This window comes from Ascidiella aspersa, chromosome 5 (assembly GCF_963924565.1).
Source record: "Ascidiella aspersa chromosome 5, kaAscAspe10.2, whole genome shotgun sequence".
In the NCBI taxonomy this organism is placed as follows: Eukaryota; Metazoa; Chordata; class Ascidiacea; order Phlebobranchia; family Ascidiidae; genus Ascidiella; species Ascidiella aspersa.
In genome coordinates, this window is record NC_139451.1 from 24,611,932 (window position 1) to 24,636,065 (window position 24,134).

A 24,134-nucleotide genomic window follows, 5' to 3' on the forward strand; every position below is an offset into this window, starting at 1 on the left:
GTTGTTGATTGTTCAGTTGCTAATGTATGTAAATTATCGTTATTTGCAAGCTCGTTGTTGTGTGAATAATTAATAATGCTAATTACCTTTTTTGGTATTTTTGAGAATCAGGCAGATATTCTTACTAAGGCAGAACATTAGCGCTAAGATACAAATTATCAGAGCTCACGCTAAATTGTTGTTACAAGTCGTAAAAATAGTGTTGCTTTCTTTGCCAGAAATTACTCAAATATTCTGGATGCCCGATTTGCTAAAACTATCGAAAGTTAAATATTCGGCACATTTCTTTTTCAACAAATTGTTTGCTTGGCATGAAGTTATATTTAGATCGATTTTTTTAACTTGACGCTCGATGTCGCCTGTCTTTTTATTTTTCATCGAATGGCCTGCATTATCTTTGCTTTGTAAAGAAGTTTCAAATTGAATATTTTGCTACTAATACTTTTTTCATATAGCACTCTTTATAGTAATCTATCATCATGTCTGTTTACTCGTTTTCGAATCACATTTCCTGAGAACAAAACTTGTGCACTTTCGTCTATTTATGCTATAACCGACCTAATTTTATTTTCACGTTTAAGCACAAATACATTTTTGGTTTAGCTCTATATTATGATCAAACTTTATAGTTTCATGTAATTGAATCATTTAACATCCATTATAAGCGTTATTTGCTCACTGCATTTGCTGAAATGAAAATGTTAGGACTGAAATGTTAAGTTCTCTCTTAAACTAAAAAGAGCCCTTGAAACAAACTCTTAGTGCACCATTAACAATGCGAGAATAAATGAATGACATCGTTGCAATATAAACCAGGTGTAAACGCAATTAAACGGCACCAATGGATAAATAGAGTATATGTCCATTTTATCCACACTGCACAAAGCCAGGAAATCATTAATTGCGGGCTACAGTGGCATAAATGGAAAACGATTCAACCGCAATTGCGTATGAATTTTTAAACTGAAAACAAAAGATATACAACAATACGTTTCTTAATACATAAAGGTTAAACGTATACACTGGTCATTATTTTAGAGTAAAATGTCATGGCTTTTTGATACTAATTGAATTGAATTCGGTTGATTTTACAGTTTTACTAATCGCAAGCAAAGTGCCACGAACATAATGGATCAAGGTTTAGTTAGACGAAGCAGTGTTGAAAATCAATAAAAATATATCCAAAATGTTTAAAATGGTAACTATTGTGTTTGGGTTTGATATTCCTATACTAGGATGCCAAATGGTTAGAATGCTTTTTACTAAAAGACAAGAACACATAAAATTAAAAAAATCCGCGTTTGACGTACAACTTAAAAATCTGCGTTTGGAACTACATGAACCGAAAAGCATTACTATAGCTGAAACGCCCACATAAATAACGTTAACCCACAGTTGTTCCCATTTAGAGTAAAACCATCATTTTTTGGAACTTAAAAAATACACACTTGCATAATACATTTTCAGGATACAACTTAACACAGCGGACGACTGAGAAAAAACGAATGTTACGTAAATTAGGCCGTGGGCGACTCGACTATTAGCCTATATTGCATCATCTACAGTACAAATTAAAGCAGGGTCTGTAGAGCCGCAGTCGGACTCGAGACTATTTTGGACTGGGAGTAGAGAAAGACTCTTATAGACTCTTATAGTGCGCTTGTGCAGTAAGTTTGGAATCGATAAGATCGCAACTGCAAGTTGGAATGGTTAGATAACACATGGTGGAAGATTTTTCAACAACAAATTGTGGTGCTGTTGAGTTCAAGACACCCTATGAGCGGATTACTGTATGTTCGCCTTATTTTTAGGGGGATAAGTAGCACATAGGACCATAGAGTCGGTTTCGGATTTGGGACTCGGCGGAATCGTTAAATTTGGATCGAGTCGGACTCGGGATCATTTTTATGTTTTCGGTCAACGTCGGATTTGGGATTCATTGAACCGACTCCGCAGCCGGCTTTAAAGCAGGGTTCGGAGTCGGACTCGAGACTCGACATATTTGGTTTGTTTAGCTAGAGTCGGACTCGAAACTCGGGACTCGAGTAAGACATTACCAAAATTTCAAACCAATAAGGCAGCCAAATGTAAAGGTGTACGAAAATCGCACATTTTGCCGGAGTCGAACTCGGGACTCGGAATCTGGTATTTGTTTTGTCCGGAGTCCGACTGTTATTTTAAACCGACTCCACAGTCTTGCTGCAAGGTATCAGCTTCTAAGCCAGTCCTCCTTTCCGACACCTTTCGGTGCACATCACCAGCGCAGCGCTGAGCAGCGAACAGAAACCGATTATATAATACAGGCGTGAAGTCGGCAGAACGATGCGGTCGTTTCGTGGGACGTAATCGAACCCATAACCGCTTTCCTCGAGCTCTATCAAGTAGCCGAAGTTGTTTAGAAACAGTTCGACCCGATTCGAATCGTTGGCCGGCACAAGAGCGGCGTCCGTGATTTGTGCGGCGAAATTCTCGGAACCGGGCCAGAAACCGCGGTGGATGATTTTACCGTTGCCCGTCGCGCGATCCATCAGGTCGTAGACTATGTGCCAAGCCTGAAAAAAGGCCTCCTTGTTGGAGCCGATGTGCCACACGAACGGGCCCATGTAGTGCAGCGTGCTCGGGTACACGTTGTCGTCGTACACCAACTTTATGTTGGTCGTGTTCTTGCCCAGTTTCGTTCGCAGGATTCCGGTAATGAACACGTCCTCCAAATGCATGTCGTACCTGTCGATCAAACAGTCAATCAAATTTTATTTGTTTAACTAGTTGTTTTCGTTTTTTGATTGGTTATTTAAGAGCGACCCCCTAAACTAAAGTTTTAATCTATGAGAATTACATCTGATTTAACGTTCTGTCGACAACCAAACGCAAGCGTTAAAAAAATGGGTTTAAAGCAAAAATTTACAATTATCTGATAGACCGCGCTGTTAATTCACACAAAAATTAATACGGCAATTTCGCAAAATCAATTGGTGGGCCTTTTGTTATCGCTAACCTCCAAACTGTGACAAGCTTTATTTTATTATTATGTTCAGAAAATAAAATGTACTAGCATCATGTTTTAAATAAATGAACAAAATACTCCTATGTTTTATATTACGATCGTGAAGCATCGATACGTTAGCTATAAGCGACTGATCAAACCATTTAGAAAATGCAATTTTTTAAGCTAGGTTGTAAACCGGCCGTGTCCCTCTAGTGTTACCTTGGAGTGATTTGAGCTTGCCGGTAGATGTCGCTCAACATGGGGAACATCATCACGATAAAACCTCCGTGACAAAACGGAGCCAGATGCCCGAATGAGTAGGTTTCCTTCGAGAGAGAGTACTTCCCCTCTCTGTAAAGAAGCTTTAAAGTTAAAAAGATTCTGAAAGACTAAAACAGGTGTATTGCAGTCACGGTTAAAGTGTAAACGTTGAAATTAGTAGGACAAATACAAATACACATATTTGTCTTTAAAATAATGGAATCAGGCGGTTATGTTTAAGAAAACCTTTTTGAAATTTAAATGTCTTGCTTACTTAAACCTCTACATTAAGATAAACTTTATACTTGAAATTGTATTACATATTTATTGCCCCAATGATTTAAGACAGGGGGTTTCTAGCAGCTTATAGTTTTAGGAAATGCTCCACTGTAATAAGCGGTGGCGAAAATATTGACTTCAACCCTAAACCCCGTGAACACAGTTTATATTTTTTGTTGTTATCGTAATTTATTTGTTTATAATTCTTGTAAAATAGCGTTAGAGAAACGGAACTCTACCTTGCAGGTCCAATTTGTGCGCTGTACATGAATGGACAGTGCATCGTTCCGTCTTTGACGAACTTCCGCTGATTGGTTGTGAAGTAATCGTACGTCAGCGCCATATTGATGACGCAATCGTCGTCCGTAAACGCGTAGTAATCGCTGACATCACCAGTGACGTAGGTGACCCATTGGTAGGCTGCCAACACTTTGTCGGGCAAGGTGGCGTAGTCATCATTAATGTCACATTGGAGAATGTCGCCGTATTCTTTGTTTTCCGCTTCTATTGAAGCCTGTAGTGTTTTGTTTTCTACTCTTCCCTCAAGGAACAATGTGACAAACCTGCACAAATTTAAACAACATGAAAATCGTTAAGTTAATCGGAAGCCAATGCCCGATACCAAGGTGTACTATTAGTATTCATCCAATACTATGGGGCAGACTTGGGCAACTAGATTTATTTTAGCTTTTTAAAATTAGATTAGAATTAAAATTAAAGCATTTACTGAAATTCCTAAAAAAATAATTTTCAACTAGAATTTGATTTAATGGTAATTTATTCTTATAAGAACGTGAATAATAAGTGTTTGTGTGCAATTTTTTATGGTTTTTAGACAGTAAAAATTACATACATGTCGTTCAAACCAAAGTGTTTAAATTGAAATTCTGTGTTTTAACTAAGAGACTAAAAATGCCGTTGGACAAAGTAGGATTTTTGGTGAAATCTGAATTAGATTAGAGCTAGAATTTCACAAATTAGATTAGAAATAGAATTAGCCGCATTTGCTCTAATTCAATGAATTTAAAAACTAGAATTATTTGGAAGTCTGTGGTATCTGATATAGGGTGGTAAAGGACCGATGCGATATAAAATGTATCTAGGAAACTCAGCCGTGATTTGCTATTCAATGGGGGAAATCCGAAAGATAAGTTTACAAAAAAATGTTTGGGTAGAAACTGGAAGTAAATAAACTTATTAACGATAAATTTCGGTCTAATAACCTAAAACAATACTTAATTTAATTTGGTATCGAATCAGATCGCAATAATTTTTATGATAAATATCGGGAATTCGGTATCGGAATAAAATGACAAATACAGGGAATCCCTATTAATATGTATATAGCTTTGATCTTACCACCTCGTGTGATATATCAGCAAGGTGTTTACAAAAGAAGACTTGCCTGCGATGGGGTAATAGCACCTCAACCAAAGTAAGCTACTTTAAACCAGTGTTTTAAAAGCACGTTGTACGAAGGGTACATTTTATAGTGTCTACTAAAATTACATCGAACACTATATAGTTCTGGTAGTTTGGTCAAGAGTTGTGAAATTGGAGCTTTTGTACACCGGTGCTCGTTAGAAATCACTTCAATTTCGTACACCTGAAGCATATAAACTGGCACCTGATATACCGTCAAAAACGGCAACCTGCATTTATTAAAATTTATGTTGTCAGATAAGCAAAAATCAAATCGAAGACACAAACCCATGACATTTGTCAGGGCGGTCTACAAATGCGTTAGTTTAGCAATCACGATGCCAGGATGATACAATGCATGTGGTTACCCCAAAGCGCCCAATCGTTCTTGGCCGATGCGGCTTCCTAACCAGCACGGTGTTAATTAGCACAGATGTTAAAATCTTCATTTAGCTCACACCTCTTACCTTCTGTTGTTAATTTTTGCTACAGCGCCCCACGACTGTCTAACGTTGTTTCTTCGCTCCCTCGAATGCACAGCTGTTTTCACGATGATCAGCATGAATATTTTCCCTTTACTGAAGTCGAAAGCATTCGGTCTGCACATGAGATCGAAACAACAATAATCTGTTAGACACAGACACGGTGACAAATCCGCAAAACATAAACTTGCATTATACATGCGCAAATTTAGTAAGCGCACTTTTCGTAGCTTTGAAAATCCATTTTACTGGTCACCCCAACCTTTCGTAAACATATTTTTATTTAAAGAAATCGACAACTTAAAATCACCGCAAGTCCATGTGCTTCGACAGTAAATTAGTTACATTATATTAAATTACCTATTATATTCATATAAATTACAAGGCCACGGACAGCTGATCCTTCGTCGCGTAAAACTTTAGCTGATCCTTCGTCGCGTAAAAAAAACAAAAAACTTTTTTTTTTATGAAGAGAAACTAGGCCTACTTGTGAGGATTCACTCAATAAACGCTCTAGTCCAGTGGTTCTTGATTTTTATGTGGTTTGTTTCTGTGCAGCCTTACTCCTGTGGAGTCAATATCTTCACAACTTGTTTGTCCAAATGAGCTCGACAAAAACCAACACAGCGAGCTCGAGCAATTTTTTGTGTGCCCATTACGTCTGGTCTCCTATATAAAAGGTTACCCTAATCAAACCAAATAAAGGGAATTTTTTGTCGCGCGATTAAGAGTTAATTTTTTGTATTTTTCTGTTATCTTAGTGATATGTAATCGCAAAATACGGAATTGCTTTTAGTATGATATTTATTTTATATGTACGGGGACGCAAGGAACATGACAATTACCAAAGGGGGCACGGTAGAAAAAAGAACCACTTCTGACCCTAATTTCTAAAGAACTAATTTGCGTTCATTTAAGGACTTGCATAATATAAAAATGGGCGACTTCCGAAGTTCATGCTTCAAGCTAACGATAGGTTAATATGTGCGTATTAGCTTCAGGTTAATTAATTCGGAACTTAAAATCTTGTTAATTGTTGTCGCACTTTCATGAGCATGCAGCTGACAGTGATATCGCCCAATAGTGTCGCGCCTTCCTGTTTAAAGACGGCGGTAAAACGACACTCCACATATGGTTAAGTCAGGGTTTCTCAACCCTTTTTAAGTACATCAATAGTCCAATTATCTTCACTGAACTTTTTATAAGCGAACAAGACAAGAAAATAACATTTTTAAGTTTAAATTTAGTTAACATAATCCATGTCTTTGTATTGCTTTCGCAGTTTTCCTAAATTTAGAAAAATTAAACGAAGTCCTGCTCAGAACCAATTTCAATTATTCTAATCAGGTGAACTACTGCAGTCGTCGACCAAACAAATACCACGGCGACCCAATTTGGGGTCGCGACTCATAGATTAAAAACACTGGAGGTGTGAATTGCTATACCCACAGGTTGAACGCGTTAAATGTATATTAATCCTGCCCAACTTACGAAGTCACCAACACCAAATTTGGTGGAACTAACACAAATTTGGCAACCAGGTGCTGTACAAAAGACTGATTTTAACCCGCTTCGGTGACCGATGTTTATGTTGAAGTTATTTATCCACATAACTATCCCCAGGTTAATTCACCAACTCAAGTTAAGGTATTCGAAAACTTCGACACCGTACGCGTCTCGTAATAGTTTAACTTGCTTACTGCAACAGCCATTTGCTGGTAATATTCCTGGGCTTGTGCTCCTTTTTAAAGTTGTCCGGCACATTATTGAATTCCGTTCTTTTGTCTGGACCGTCCAGCAACTTACGCTCCAATTTCCTAAAAACAATAGTCCAGATATAAGGGCATATTTTCTGCTGAAAAGAGTTGTCCATATCGTGGTGCAATATGACCATATTGTATCGTACATAACGCCTGAAAAAACTATTTTGTCGACTTTGCGAGTTAGGTCGAACGCAGGAAAACAGCAGGTTTTTAGTAATTATTTGTTTTGACGGCGCCACGTAATGACGAACCAATTTTAACATGAAAGTTTAAAGCGTTTGACACGCGAAACGCGTGTATTACATTCCTGGAGTTAGTATATTCATGGTTTCATTTGGCACTAAAAGCGGTTTGAGTTTGATTGTTCTGGTGCGACAAAAAAATTTACCTGTTGCATATATTCTTGTTCAGTTACAATGGCCCGTAAGTGTCTCAATTTTAATTGCAAGGCTTCTAAACACCGTACAGTGTTGCCAGTTGCCCCATGTTTGATTTAGCTACTTTCTACTCTACTGTCAGTTTTTCATATTGTGAGGCTCACCGGACAACAAAATGTGGCTAAATTACAATTGCCTTATACGTTGGGTTTCCTTTGTTGTTTGAGTATTTTCAAAATTTAGATCAATAGTAAAACAATCTTGTAGCCATTTAGAGTAAATACTTGGTCTATTTAAACCAAAAAGCTCAAATATATTTTGGCTTTGCGCGGGACTATGGTGTAGAATCATTTTTTATCTTTCTCTAATAAAGGGCAAAATATTGTATTTTTAATAGGGCCTATATATACATTTGTTTTTTTTAGTTTTTTGTTTTTTTTAACACGAAAACAAAACGCTATGGCATAATATCTAAACCTGTTAAATTAAGTTTAATATGTTTGCCGCCTTCTTCTTGCATTTATTTAGACTTTACTTCAGTTATATATTTTTTGACTCAAATTAGCAGGTTTCTTAGGTCTTCCTGTTTTGTCAATTTATGACGTCCTCTCTGAACAATTCCATGCCGACCCTGGTCCACGCGAACCAGAAATATTTTTAGTGGTTCGGGTTAAAAAGAAGTTTAGGAAGTTTAATAACCCCTGCCTTAAATCGACAAAATCTCTCACCTGAGTCCTTTATTTCTTTGCGTTTCGACAATCAGACGTGCTGGCTGAATGTGTGAATATATCTTGTTGCTAATAAATGAACAAAACAAAAAGTGTTTGAACAACAAAAGCCGTTTATTAGGATTCAATAACTATGTATTTCAAAATCACATAGCCTACTTTGGGGTCGGGGTGGATTTGAGCCCATTTGTTTTAAGTGGATTAGGGCCTATTAGTTTGGAACTTTTTAGTTTGTACGAAACTTCGCATTCAAGCATTCAAAAGACTCGTGGAAACTTTACAGTCGTCGAAATCGCACCACGACTTTGGCAGCAATTTGTCAGATTTAAAACGGAAATTTTCGTGTTCGACGTTGTCAGTTGTCATCGTTATGTAGTTAAGCCGGAAATACTATTAGGATGCTACATTGGTATTGCTCGCAACATTACACAAAATAAGCGTAGCACATTTTTGCCGGTTTAGCATTCCAATTTTATCGTTTTTTCGAACTGAATCTAAACCAGGAGACAGCTGACTCGATGAACCTTACGGTCTTTCGCTGTCTCCTGGGAACGTCAAATATTTCAAAACATTGTGATTTCGGCGATTCTCGTTTTTTGTTTTCGTTTTTTGACGTTCCAAATAAAATATTATCCTTATCCTTATAGACCCATCTAAACTTTTTAATCCTAGATTTCTGGCAGAATATTTGGCAACAATTTAAAGCTGCCTTACAGCACTTACATTTTAAAGCTCATTTTAATGCCATTGGGTCAAGAAATACTTTATTACATAATTGTGTTCAGCATTTAGATGTTCTGAAACTGCCTATATAATCGATCGCGTTGAAACTATGATAGAATTTAATATGACCCCTTTTTGAAACAATATTTAGCATTCTATTTTCTAACCATGAGAATTTCGCTTTCGACACAATTTAACGACAAATATGTTTGGTTTGTTAAAGTTGTCTAGAGAAAAAAGACCCTAATTAATCTGTCAAAATAAGTTATCCAATCGTACAATGCTGGACACAAAGAGTTATTGAAAATGTTATGTACTTGTAAACAGGAATTCCGCGCTTATGGTCTGTCACAGTTGGCTGTATTTTCTGTCGAGGAAGCTGTTTTTGCCACAGAGAATTCACGTTGCGTTCCATCGCGATGAACAAAGCAGTGCATGCGATCCCGTTCAAAAATACGCTGAACAAAAAACGATTCTTGTACATAATTGACCCTAAACCGACTCTGTAAAACATAGTCAACTCACATAAAACAACATTCATTTGTCCTCGATTTATTTCTAAACCTGATGTTCTACGAATGTCACATCTGTCTTAAAATTGTTTGAAAGATAATTAGGCGGCCTCTTATGTTTCAAGCTTATGTTGCCTTTTCGACTGGTAGATATAATAGACTGCATAAATCGTTTTATTGACCGTTCTTTTTACATCTAAGCTGATTTTCAATACGTTCACAAAAGCGTGTTTTTGCTCATACAAGTTTCTTCCACCAAAACGACAACCAGACGTTTTCGTGAAGGATTAAAACAATGCTGGTCCAACTAGGGATGACGTCAAAGTTACAAGCTGCGACTGTTTCCCAATATACAACTCATTTTTTATAAGAAGAGTTCAATTACGGTATACTATAGACCAGTGATCGGCAACCGCCGGTCCGCAAGGAGTTCGTTACCGGTCCGTAGCAGGGTTGCCCGATTAAAATTTTGATTTAAACCCAACTCATCGGTTGTATTCATAGTGTTGCTTTCTTTGCGAGAAATTACTCAAATATTATGGATGCCCGATTTGCTAAAACTATCGAAAGTTAAATATTCGGCACATTTCTTTTTCAACAAATTGTTTGCTTGGCATGAAGTTATATTTAGATCGATTTTTTTTAACTTGATGCTCGATGTCGCCTGTCTTTTTATTTTTCATCGAATTGCCTGCATTATCTTTGTTTTGTAAAGAAGTTTCAAATTGAATATTTTGCTACTAATACTTTTTTCATATAGCACGCTTTATAGTAATCTATCATCATGTCTGTTTACTCGTTTTCGAATCACATTTCCTGAGAACAAAACTTGTGCACTTTCGTCTATTTATGCTATAACCCGACCTAATTTTATTTTCACGTTTAAGCACAAATACATTTTTGGTTTAGCTCTATATTATGATGAAACTTTATAGTTTCATGTAATTGAATCATTTAACATCCATTATAAGCGTTATTTGCTCACTGCATTTGCTGAAATGAAAATGTTAGGACTGAAATGTTAAGTTCTCTCTTAAACTAAAAAGAGCCCTTCAAACAAACTCTCTTAGTGCACCATTAACAATGCGGAAATAAATGAATGACATCATTCCATAAACCAGGTGTAAACGCAATTAATCGGCACCATGCATAAACAGAGCATGTGTCCACTTCCTCCAAACTGCACAAAGCCAGGATATCATTAATTACGGGCTACAGTGGCATAAATAGAATCTGACGGTTCATTCGCAATTACGTATGAATTTTTAAACTGAAAACAAAAGATATACAACAATACGTTTCTTAATACATAAAGGTTAAACGTATACACTGGTCATTATTTTAGAGTAAAATATCACGGCGTTTTGATACTAATTGAATTGAATTCGGTTGATTTTACAGTTTTACTAATCGCAAACAAAGTGCCACGAACATAATGGATCAAGGTTTAGTTAGACGAGGCAGTGTTGAAAATCAATAAAAATATATCCAAAATGTTTAAAATGGTAACTATTGTGTTTGAGCTTTGATATTCCTATACTAGGATGTCAAATGGTTAGAACGCTTTTTACTAAAAGACAAGAACACATTATTTTTTTGGAACTTAAAAAGTACACACTTGCATGATACACTTCAGGATATAACTTAACACAGCGGACGACTTAGAAAAAACGAATGTTACGTAAATTAGGCCGTTGGCGACTCGACTATTAGCCTATATTGCAGCATCTACAGTACAAATTAAAGCAGGGTCTGTAGAGCCGTAGTTGGACTCGAGACTATTTTGGACTGCGGAGTAGAGAAAGACTCTTATAGTGCGCTAGCGCGGTAAGTTTGGAAACGATAAGATCGCAACTGCAAATTGGAATGGTTGAATAACATGTGGTGAAAGATCATTCAACACCATATTGTGGTGCTTTTCAGTTAAAGACATTGATGTACGTCCACCTTATTGATGTACGTCCACCTTATTGATGTACGTCCAGCTTATGTTTAGGTAGATGTGTTGCATATAGGACTATAGAGTCGGTTTCGGATTCGGGACTCATCTGAATCGGTAAATTTGGTTACTTCGATTCTATTTTTCGGCCGAAGTGGGATTCAAGTGTGTTCAACCCCGAAAGCCCGGCTTTAAATCACAAAGATATTCAGCAATCCACTCATAGGTGTCACATAACTGTTCCACCCATAGTACACGGTGGGGAAATATTACACCATTTGCTATTACACTTTTACAATTTATAGTTGGTTGCCTTACCAGTTTCGAAATTGGTAATGCGTACGTCGGACTCGACACCAGTTTTTTGTAGTCTTACTCGAGTCCCGAGTCCCGCGATTAAAGCAAAACAAACCGAATCCATCGGGTCCCGATTCCGACTCAGCAACCCTGCTTTAAAGCATAGCGTTGAGGAATCGGGTTAAATGTTTTGTCCGGAGTCCGACTGTTATTTTAAACCGACTCCACAGTCCTTCTGCAAAGTATCAGTTTCTAAGCCAGTCCTCCTTTCCGACACCTTTCGGTGCACATCACGAGCGCAGCGCTGAGCAGCGAACAGAAACCGATTATATAATACAGGCGTGAAGTCGGCAGAACGATGCGGTCTTTTCGTGGGACGTAATCGAACCCATAACCGCTTTCCTCGAGCTCTATCAAGTAGCCGAAGTTGTTTAGAAACAGTTCGACCCGATTCGAATCGTTGGCCGGCACAAGAGCGGCGTCCGTGATTTGTGCGGCGAAATTCTCGGAACCGGGCCAGAAACCGCGGTGGATGATTTTACCGTTGCCCGTCGCGCGATCCATCAGGTCGTAGACTATGTGCCAAGCCTGAAAAAAGGCCTCCTTGTTGGAGCCGATGTGCCACACGAACGGGCCCATGTAGTGCAGCGTGCTCGGGTACACGTTGTCGTCGTACACCAACTTTATGTTGGTCGTGTTCTTGCCCAGTTTCGTTCGCAGGATTCCGGTAATGAACACGTCCTCCAAATGCATGTCGTACCTGTCGATCAAACAGTCAATCAATTTTTTTTGTTTAACTTGTTGTTTTCGTTTTTTGATTGGTTATTTAAGAGCGACCCCCTAAACTAAAGTTTTAATCTATGAGAATTACATCTGATTTAACGTTCTGTCGACAACCAAACGCAAGCGTTACAAAAATGGGTTTGAAGCAAAAATTTACAATTATCTGATAGACCGCGCTGTTAATTCACACAAAAATTAATACGGCAATTTCGCAAATCAATTGGTGGGCCTTTTGTTATCGCTAACCTCCAAACTGTGACAAGCTTTATTTTATTATTATGTTCAGAAAACAAAATGTACTGGCATCATGTTTTAAATAAATGAACAAAATACTCCTATGTTTTATATTACGATCGTGAAGCATCGATACGTTAGCTATAAGCGACTGATCAAACCATTTAGAAAATGCAATTTTTTAAGCTAGGTTGTAACCCGGCCGTGTCCCTCTAGTGTTACCTTGGAGTGATTTGAGCTTGCCGATAGATGTCGCTCAACATGGGGAACATCATCACGATAAAACCTCCGTGACAAAACGGAGCCAGATGCCCGAATGAGTAGGTTTCCTTCGAGAGAGAGTACTTCCCCTCTCTGTAAAGAAAGCTTTAAAGTTAAAAAGATTCTGAAAGACTAAAACAGGTGTATTGCAGTCACGGCTAAAGTGTAAACGTTGAAATTAGTAGGACAAATCCAAATACACATATTTGTCTTCAAAATAATGGAATCAGGCGGTTATGTTTAAGAAAACCTTTTTGAAATTTAAATGTCTTGCTTACTTAAACCTCTACATTAAGATAAACTTTATACTTGAAATTGTATTACATATTTATTGCCCCAATGATTTAAGACAGGGGGTTTCTAGCAGCTTATAGTTTTAGGAAATGCTCCACTGTAATAAGCGGTGGCGAAAAAATTGACTTCAACCCTAAACCCCGTGAACACAGTTTATTTTTTTGTTGTTATCGTAATTTATTTGTTTATAATTCTTGTAAAATAGCGTTAGAGAAACGGAACTCTACCTTGCAGGTCCAATTTGTGCGCTGTACATGAATGGACAGTGCATCGTTCCGTCTTTGACGAACTTCCGCTGATTGGTTGTGAAGTAATCGTACGTCAGCGCCATATTGATGACGCAATCGTCGTCCGTAAACGCGTAGTAATCGCTGACATCACCAGTGACGTAGGTGACCCATTGGTAGGCTGCCAACACTTTGTCGGGCAAGGTGGCGTAGTCATCATTGATGTCACATTGGAGAATGTCGCCGTATTCTTTGTTTTCCGCTTCTATTGAAGCCTGTAGTGTTTTGTTTTCTACTCTTCCCACAAGGAACAATGTGACAAACCTGCACAAATTTAAACAACATGAAAATCGTTAAGTTAATCGGAAGCCAATGCCCGATACCAAGGTGTACTATTAGTATTCATCCAATACTATGTGGCAGACTTGGGCAACTAGATTTATTTTAGCTTTTTAAACTTAGATTAGAATTAAAATTAAAGCATTTACTGAAATTCCTAAAAAAATAATTTTCAACTAGAATTTGATTTAATGGTAATTTATTCTTATAAGAACGTGAATAATAAGTGTTTGTGTGCAATTTTTTATGGTTTTTAGACAGTAAAAATTACATAAATGTCGTTCAAACCAAAGTGTTTAAATTGAAATTCTGTGTTTTAACTAAGAGACTAAAAATGCCGTTGGACAAAGTAGGATTTTTGGTGAAATCTGAATTAGATTAGAACTAGAATTTCACAAATTAGATTAGAAATCGAATTAGCCGCATTTGCTCTAATTCAATGAATTTAAAAACTAGAATTATTTGGAAGTCTGCGGTATCCGATATAGGGTGGTAAGGACCGATGCGATATAAAATGTATCTAGGAAACTCAGCCGTGATTTGCTATTCAATGGGGGAAATCCGAAAGATAAGTTTACAAAAAAATGTTTGGGTAGAAACTGGAAGTAAATAAACTTATTAACGATAAATTTCGGTCTAATAACCTAATACAATACTTAATTTAATTTGATATCGAATCAGATCGCAATAATTTTTATCATAAATATCGGGAATTCGGTATCGGAATAAAATGACAAATACAGGGAATCCCTATTAATATGTATATAGCTTTGATCTTACCACCTCGTGTAATATATCAGCGAGGTGTTTACTAAAGAAGACTTGCCTGCGATGGGGTAATAGCACCTCAGCCAAAGTAAGCTACTTTAAACCAGTGTTTTAAAAGCACGTTGTACCAAGGGTACATTTTATAGTGTCTACTAAAATTACATCGAACGCTATATAGTTCTGGTAGTTTGGTCAAGAGTTGTGAAATTGGAGCTTTTGTACACCAGTGCTCGTTAGAAATCACTTCAATTGCGTACACCTGAAGCATATAAACTGGCACCTGATATACCGTCAAAAATGGCAACCTGCATTTATTAAAATTTATGTCGTCAGATAAGCAAAAATCGAATCAAGGCACAAACCCATGACATTTGTCAGGGCGGTCTACAATTGCGTTAGTTTAGCAATCACGATTCCAGGATGATACAATGCATGTGGTTACCCCAAAGCGCCCAATCGTTCTTGGCCGATGCGGCTTCCTAACCAGCAAGGTGTTAATTAGCACAGATGTTAAAATCTTCATTTAGCTCACACCTCTTACCTTCTGTTGTTAATTTTTGCTACAGCGCCCCACGACTGTCTAACGTTGTTTCTTCGCTCTCTCGAATGCACAGCCGTTTTCACGATGATCAGCATGAATATTTTCCCTTTACTGAAGTCGAAAGCATTCGGTCTGCACATGAGATCAGAACAACAATAATATGTTAGACACAGATACGGTGATAGATCTGCAAAACATAAACTTGCATTATACATGCGCAAGTTTAGTAAGCGCACTTTTCGTAGCTTTGAAAATACATTTTACTGGTCAAGCAAATCTTTAACTTAAAAGCACTGCAAATCCATGTGCTTCGACAGTAAATTAGGTACATTATAATAAATTACCTATTATATTAATATAAACTGCAAGGCCATGGACAGCTGACCCTTCGTCGTGTACAATTTTAGCGTGAAGATAAACTATACTTGTGAGGATTCACTCGATAAACGCTCTAGTCCAGCGGTTCTTGATTTTTATATGGTTTATGTGCAGCCTTACAACAGTGGTTTCAATATCTTCACGACATGTTTGTCCAAATGAGCTCGACAAAAACCAACACATCGAGCTCGAGCAATTTTTTTTGTGTTCCCTTTACGTAAGGTCTCCTACATAAAAGTTTACCCTATTCAAACCAAATAAAGGCAATTTTTCGTCGCGCGATTAAGAGTTAATTTTTTGTATTTTTCTGTTATCTTGGTGATATGAAATCGCCAAATACGGAATTGCTTTTAGTATGATATTTATTTTATATGAACGGGGACGCAAGGAACATGACAATTTCCAAAGGGGGCACGGTAGAAAAAAGAACCACTTCTGACCCTAATTTCTAAACAACTTATTAGCGATTTCCGAAGTACATAGTTAACGATAGGTTAATATGTGCGTATTAGCTTCAGGTTAATTAATTCGGAACTTAAAATCTTGTTAATTGATGTCGCACTTTCATGAGGATGCAGCTGACAGTGATATCGCCCAATAGTGTCGCGCCTTCCTATTATAATACGGCGGTAAAACGACACTCCACATATGGTTAAGTCAGTGTTTCTCAACCCTTTTAAGCGGCCACCCTAATACTAAGCGTAAGTACAACAGTAGTCCAATTATCTTCACTGAACTTTTTATAAGCGAACAAGACAAGAAAATAACATTTTTAAGTTTAAATTTAGTTAACATAATCCATGTCTTTCTATTGCTTTCGTAGTTTTCCTAAATTTAAAAAAATTAAACGAAGTCCTGCTCAGAACCAATTTCAATAATTCTAATCAGGTGAACTACTGCAGTCGGCGACCAAACAAATACAACGGCGACCCAATTTGGGGTGGCGACCCATAGATTAAAAACACTGGAGGTGCGAATTGAACTATCCCACCGGCTACACGCGCTAAATGTATATTAACCTGCCCAACTTACGAAGTCACCAACACCAAATTTGGTGGAACTAACACAAATTTGGAAACCCGGTGTTTCAAAAAAGACTGATTTTAATCCGTTCCGGTGACCGATGTTTATGTTGAAGTTATTTTTCAACATGACTTACCTATCTCAGGTTAATTCAACAAAGTCAAGTTAAGGTATTCGAAAATTCGACACCGTACGCGTCTGGTAATAGTATAAATTGCTTACTGCAACAGCCATTTGCTGGTAATATTCCTGGGCTTGTGTTCCTTTTTAAAGTTGTCCGGCACATTATTGAATTCCGTTCTTTTGTCTGGACCGTCCAGCAACTTACGCTCCAATTTCCTAAAAACAATAGTTCAGATATAAGGGCATCTTTTCTGCTAAAAAGAGTTGTCCATATCGTGGTGCAATATGACCATATTGTATCGTACATAACGCCTGACAAAACTATTTTGTCGACTTTGCGAGTTAAGTCGAACGCAGGAAAACAGCAGGTTTTTAGTAATTATTTGTTTTGACGGCGCCACTTAATGACGAACCAATTTTAACATGAAAGTTTAAAGCGTTTGACACGCGAAACGCGTGTATTACATTCCTGGAGTTAGTATATTCATGGTTTCATTTGGCACTAAAAGCGGTTTGAGTTTGATTGTTCTGGTGCGACAAAAAATGTTACCTGTTGCATATATTCTTGTTCAGTTACAATGGCCCGTAAGTGTCTCAATTTTAATTGCAAGGCTTCTAAACACCGTACAGTGTTGCCAGTTGCCCCATGTCTGATTTAGCTACTTTCTACTCTACTGTCAGTTTTTCATATTGTGAGGCTCACCGGACAACAAAATGTGGCTAAATAACAATTGCCTTATACGTTGGGTTTCCTTTGTTGTTTGAGCATTTTCAAAATTTAGATCAATAGTAAAACAATCTTGTAGCCATTTAGAGTAAATACTTGGTCTATTTAAACCAAAAAGCTCAAATATATTTTGGCTTCGCCCGGGACTATGGTGTACAATCATTTTTTATCTTTCTCTAGTAAAGGGCAAAATATTGTATTTTTAATAGGGCCTATATATACATTTGTTTTTTTTTAATTTGTTTTTTTTAAACACGAAAACAAAACGCTATGGCATAATATCTAAACCTGTTAAATTAAGTTTAATATGTTTGCCGCCTTCTTCTTGCATTTATTTAGACTTTACTTCAGTTATATATATTTTTTGACTCAAATTAGCAGGTTTCTTAGGTCTTCCTGTTTTGTCAATTTATGACGTCCTCTCTGAACAATTTCATGCCGACCGTGGTCCACGCGAACCAGAAATATTTTTAGTGGTTCGGGTTAAAAAGAAGTTTAGGAAGTTTAATAACCGCTGCCTTAAATCGACAAAATCTCTCACCTGAGTCCTTTATTTCTTTGCGTTTCGACAATCAGACGTGCTGGCTGAATGTGTGAATATATCTTGTTGCTAATAAATAAACAAAACAAAAAACGTTTGAACAACAAAAGCCGTTTATTAGGATTCAATAACTATGTATTTCAAAATCACATAGCCTACTTTGGGGTCGGGTGGATTGAGCCCATTTGTTTTAAGTGGATTAGGGCCTATTAGTTTGGAACTTTTTAGTTTGTACGAAACTTCGCATTCAAGCATTCAAAAGACTCGTGGAAACTTTACAGTCGTCGAAATCGCACCACGACTTTGGCAGCAATTTGTCAGATTTAAAACGGAAATTTTCGTGTTCGACGTTGTCAGTTCTCATCGTTATGTAGTTAAGCCGGAAATACTATTAGGATGCTACATTGGTATTGCTGGTATTGCTCGCAACATTACACAAAATAAGCGTAGCACATTTTTGCCGGTCATAGACCCATCTAAACTTTTTAAGCCTAGATTTCTGGCAGAATATTTGGCAACAATTTAAAGCTGCCTTACAGCACTTACATTTTAAAGCTCATTTTAATGCCATTGGGTCAAGAAATACTTTATTACATAATTGTGTTCAGCATTTAGATGTTCTGAAACTGCCTATATAATCGATCGCGTTGAAACTAGTATAGAATTTAGTATGACCCCTTTTTGAAACAATATTTAGCATTCTATTTTCTAACCATGAGAATTTCGCTTTCGACACAATTTAACGACAAATATGTTTGGTTTGTTAAAGTTGTCTAGAGAAAAAAGACCCTAATTAATCTGTCAAAATAAGTTATCCAATCGTACAATGCTGGACACAAAGAGTTATTGAAAATGTTATGTACTTGTAAACAGGACTTCCGCGCTTATGGTCTATAACAGTTGGCTGTATTTTCTGTCGAGGAAGCTGTTTTTGCCACAGAGAATTCACGTTGCATTCCATCGCGATGAACAAAGCAGTGCATGCGATCCCGATCAAAAATACGCTGAACAAAAAACGATTCTTGTACATAATTGACCCTAAACCGACTCTGTAAAACATAGTCAACTCACATAAAACAACATTCATTTGTCCTCGATTTATCTCTAAACCTGATGTTCTACGAATGTCGCATAGGTTCTACGAATGTCGCATCTGTCTTAAAATTGTTCGAAAGATAATTAGGCGGCCTCTTATGTTTCAAGCTTATGTTGCCTTTTCGACTGGTAGATATAATAGACTGCATAAACGTCGTTTTTTATGGACCGTTCTTGTTACATCTAAGCTGCTTTCAATACGTTCACAAAAGCGTGTTTTTACTCATACAAGTTTCTTCCACCAAAACGACAACCAGACGTTTTCGTGAAGGATTAAAACAATGCTGGTCCAACCAGGGATGACGTCAAAGTTACAAGCTGCGACTGTTTCCCAATATACAACTCATTTTTTATAAGAAGAGTTCAATTACGGTATACTATAGACCAGTGATCGGCAACCGCCGGTCTGCAAGGAGTTCGTTACCGGTCCGTAGCAGGGTTGCCCGATTAAAATTTTGATTTAAACCCAACTCATCGGTTGTATTCATAGTGTTGCTTTCTTTGCGAGAAATTACTCAAATATTCTGGATGCCCGATTTGCTAAAACTATCGAAAGTTAAATATTCGGCACATTTATTTTTCAATAAATTGTTTGCTTGGCATGAAGTTATATTTAGATCGATTTTTTTTAACTTGATGCTCGATGTCGCCTGTCTTTTTATTTTTCATCGAATTGCCTGCATTATCTTTGCTTTGTAAAGAAGTTTCAAATTGAATATTTTGCTACTAATACTTTTTTCATATAGCACTCTTTATAGTAATCTATCATCATGTCTGTTTACTCGTTTTCGAATCACATTTCCTGAGAACAAAACTTGTGCACTTTCGTCTATTTATGCTATAACCCGACCTAATTTTATTTTCACGTTTAAGCACAAATACATTTTTGGTTTAGCTCTATATTATGATCAAACTTTATAGTTTCATGTAATTGAATCATTTAACATCCATTATAAGCGTTATTTGCTCACTGCATGTACTGAAATGAAAATGTTAGGACTGAAATGTTAAGTTCTCTCTTAAACTAAAAAGAGCCCTTCAAACAAACTCTCTTAGTGCACCATTAACAATGCGGAAATAAATGAATGACATCATTCCAATATAAACCAGGTGTAAACGCAATTAATCGGCACCAATGCATAAACAGAGCATATGTCCACTTCCTCCAAACTGCACAAAGCCAGGAAATCATTAATTACGGGCTACAGTGGCAAAAATACAATCTGACGGTTCATTCGCAATTACGTATGAATTGTTAAACTGAAAACAAAAGATATACAACAATACGATTCTTAATACATAAAGATTAAGCGTTTACACTGGTCATTATTTTATAGGAAAATATCACGGCGTTTTGATACTAATTGAATTGAATTCGGTTGATTTTACAGTTTTACTAATCGCAAACAAAGTGCCACGAACATAATGGATCAAGGTTTAGTTAGACGAAGCAGTGTTGAAAATCAATAAAAATATATCCAAAATGTTTAAAATGGTAACTATTGTGTTTGAGCTTTGATATTCCTATACTAGGATGTCAAATGGTTAGAACGCTTTTTACTAAAAGACAAGAACACATTAATTTTTTGGAACTTAAAAAGTACACACTTGCATAATACATTTTCAGGATATAACTTAACACAGCGGACGACTTAGAAAAAACGAATGTTACGTGAATTAGGCCGTTGGCGACTCGACTATTAGCCTATATTGCAGCATCTACAGTACAAATTAAAGCAGGGTCTGTAGAGCCGTAGTCGGACTCGAGACTATTTTGGACTGCGGAGTAGAGAAAGACTCTTATAGTGCGCTAGCGCGGTAAGTTTGGAAACGATAAGATCGCAACTGCAAATTGGAATGGTTGAATAACATGTGGTGAAAGATCATTCAACACCATATTGTGGTGCTTTTCAGTTAAAGACATTGATGTACGTCCACCTTATTGATGTACGTCCACCTTATTGATGTACGTCCAGCTTATGTTTAGGTAGATGTGTTGCATATAGGACTATAGAGTCGGTTTCGGATTCGGGACTCATCTGAATCGGTAAATTTGGTTACTTCGATTCTATTTTTCGGCCGAAGTGGGATTCAAGTGTGTTCAACCCCGAAAGCCCGGCTTTAAATCACAAAGATATTCAGTAATCCACTCATAGGTGTCACATAACTGTTCCACCCATAGTACACGGTGGGGAAATATTACACCATTTGCTATTACACTTTTACAATTTATAGTTGGTTGCCTTACCAGTTTCGAAATTGGTAATGCGTACGTCGGACTCGACACCAGTTTTTTGTAGTCTTACTCGAGTCCCGAGTCCCGCGATTAAAGCAAAACAAACCGAATCCATCGGGTCCCGATTCCGACTCAGCAACCCTGCTTTAAAGCATAGCGTTGAGGAATCGGGTTAAATGTTTTGTCCGGAGTCCGACTGTTATTTTAAACCGACTCCACAGTCCTTCTGCAAAGTATCAGTTTCTAAGCCAGTCCTCCTTTCCGACACCTTTCGGTGCACATCACCAGCGCAGCGCTGAGCAGCGAACAGAAACCGATTATATAATACAGGCGTGAAGTCGGCAGAACGATGCGGTCTTTTCGTGGGACGTAATCGAACCCATAACCGCTTTCCTCGAGCTCTATCAAGTAGCCGAAGTTGTTTAGAAACAGTTCGACCCGATTCGAATCGTTGGCCGGCACAAGAGCGGCGTCCGTGATTTGTGCGGCGAAATTCTCGGAACCGGGCCAGAAACCGCGGTGGATGATTTTACCGTTGCCCGTCGCGCGATCCATCAGGTCGTAGACTATGTGCCAAGCCTGAAAAAAGGCCTCCTTGTTGGAGCCGATGTGCCACACGAACGGGCCCATGTAGTGCAGCGTGCTCGGGTACACGTTGTCGTCGTACACCAACTTTATGTTGGTCGTGTTCTTGCCCAGTTTCGTTCGCAGGATTCTGGTAATGAACACGTCCTCCAAATGCATGTCGTACCTGTCGATCAAACAGTCAATCAATTTTTTTTGTTTAACTTGTTGTTTTCGTTTTTTGATTGGTTATTTAAGAGCGACCCCCTAAACTAAAGTTTTAATCTATGAGAATTACATCTGATTTAACGTTCTGTCGACAACCAAACGCAAGCGTTACAAAAATGGGTTTGAAGCAAAAATTTACAATTATCTGATAGACCGCGCTGTTAATTCACACAAAAATTAATACGGCAATTTCGCAAATCAATTGGTGGGCCTTTTGTTATCGCTAACCTCCAAACTGTGACAAGCTTTATTTTATTATTATGTTCAGAAAACAAAATGTACTGGCATCATGTTTTAAATAAATGAACAAAATACTCCTATGTTTTATATTACGATCGTGAAGCATCGATACGTTAGCTATAAGCGACTGATCAAACCATTTAGAAAATGCAATTTTTTAAGCTAGGTTGTAACCCGGCCGTGTCCCTCTAGTGTTACCTTGGAGTGATTTGAGCTTGCCGATAGATGTCGCTCAACATGGGGAACATCATCACGATAAAACCTCCGTGACAAAACGGAGCCAGATGCCCGAATGAGTAGGTTTCCTTCGAGAGAGAGTACTTCCCCTCTCTGTAAAGAAAGCTTTAAAGTTAAAAAGATTCTGAAAGACTAAAACAGGTGTATTGCAGTCACGGCTAAAGTGTAAACGTTGAAATTAGTAGGACAAATCCAAATACACATATTTGTCTTCAAAATAATGGAATCAGGCGGTTATGTTTAAGAAAACCTTTTTGAAATTTAAATGTCTTGCTTACTTAAACCTCTACATTAAGATAAACTTTATACTTGAAATTGTATTACATATTTATTGCCCCAATGATTTAAGACAGGGGGTTTCTAGCAGCTTATAGTTTTAGGAAATGCTCCACTGTAATAAGCGGTGGCGAAAAAATTGACTTCAACCCTAAACCCCGTGAACACAGTTTATTTTTTTGTTGTTATCGTAATTTATTTGTTTATAATTCTTGTAAAATAGCGTTAGAGAAACGGAACTCTACCTTGCAGGTCCAATTTGTGCGCTGTACATGAATGGACAGTGCATCGTTCCGTCTTTGACGAACTTCCGCTGATTGGTTGTGAAGTAATCGTACGTCAGCGCCATATTGATGACGCAATCGTCGTCCGTAAACGCGTAGTAATCGCTGACATCACCAGTGACGTAGGTGACCCATTGGTAGGCTGCCAACACTTTGTCGGGCAAGGTGGCGTAGTCATCATTGATGTCACATTGGAGAATGTCGCCGTATTCTTTGTTTTCCGCTTCTATTGAAGCCTGTAGTGTTTTGTTTTCTACTCTTCCCACAAGGAACAATGTGACAAACCTGCACAAATTTAAACAACATGAAAATCGTTAAGTTAATCGGAAGCCAATGCCCGATACCAAGGTGTACTATTAGTATTCATCCAATACTATGTGGCAGACTTGGGCAACTAGATTTATTTTAGCTTTTTAAACTTAGATTAGAATTAAAATTAAAGCATTTACTGAAATTCCTAAAAAAATAATTTTCAACTAGAATTTGATTTAATGGTAATTTATTCTTATAAGAACGTGAATAATAAGTGTTTGTGTGCAATTTTTTATGGTTTTTAGACAGTAAAAATTACATAAATGTCGTTCAAACCAAAGTGTTTAAATTGAAATTCTGTGTTTTAACTAAGAGACTAAAAATGCCGTTGAACAAAGTAGGATTTTTGGTGAAATCTGAATTAGATTAGAACTAGAATTTCACAAATTAGATTAGAAATAGAATTAGCCGCATTTGCTCTAATTCAATGAATTTAAAAACTAGAATTATTTGGAAGTCTGCGGTATCCGATATAGGGTGGTAAAGGACCGATGCGATATAAAATTTATCTAGGAATCTCAGACGTGATTTGCTATTCAATGGGGGAAATCCGAAAGATAAGTTTACAAAAAAATGTTTGGGTAGAAACTTATTTATAAGTAAATAAACTTATTAACGATAAATTTCGGTCTAATAACCTAAAACAATACTTAA

At 37.3% G+C, this 24,134-nt stretch overlaps 1 protein-coding gene across 1 annotated transcript in view; it reads right to left on the minus strand.

Moving 5' to 3' along the window:
- Positions 1 to 1,901: 1,901 nt before the first annotated feature.
- Positions 1,902 to 24,134, minus strand: part of LOC146145555 (uncharacterized) — a 32,608-nt gene continuing 10,375 nt past the window's right edge. Inside the window, exons 4-17 of the mRNA XM_083390611.1 lie at positions 23,130 to 23,453; positions 22,570 to 22,701; positions 21,668 to 22,090; positions 18,009 to 18,077; positions 16,840 to 16,956; positions 15,217 to 15,348; positions 13,569 to 13,892; positions 13,009 to 13,140; positions 12,107 to 12,529; positions 7,131 to 7,247; positions 5,416 to 5,547; positions 3,766 to 4,089; positions 3,206 to 3,337; positions 1,902 to 2,724 (exon numbers count right to left, since the gene is read on the minus strand). Of these exons, the coding sequence (XP_083246737.1) occupies positions 2,217 to 2,724; positions 3,206 to 3,337; positions 3,766 to 4,089; positions 5,416 to 5,547; positions 7,131 to 7,247; positions 12,107 to 12,529; positions 13,009 to 13,140; positions 13,569 to 13,892; positions 15,217 to 15,348; positions 16,840 to 16,956; positions 18,009 to 18,077; positions 21,668 to 22,090; positions 22,570 to 22,701; positions 23,130 to 23,453 (3,289 nt within the window). The 3' untranslated portion in view covers positions 1,902 to 2,216. The remainder of the gene's footprint in view (positions 2,725 to 3,205; positions 3,338 to 3,765; positions 4,090 to 5,415; positions 5,548 to 7,130; positions 7,248 to 12,106; positions 12,530 to 13,008; positions 13,141 to 13,568; positions 13,893 to 15,216; positions 15,349 to 16,839; positions 16,957 to 18,008; positions 18,078 to 21,667; positions 22,091 to 22,569; positions 22,702 to 23,129; positions 23,454 to 24,134) is intronic.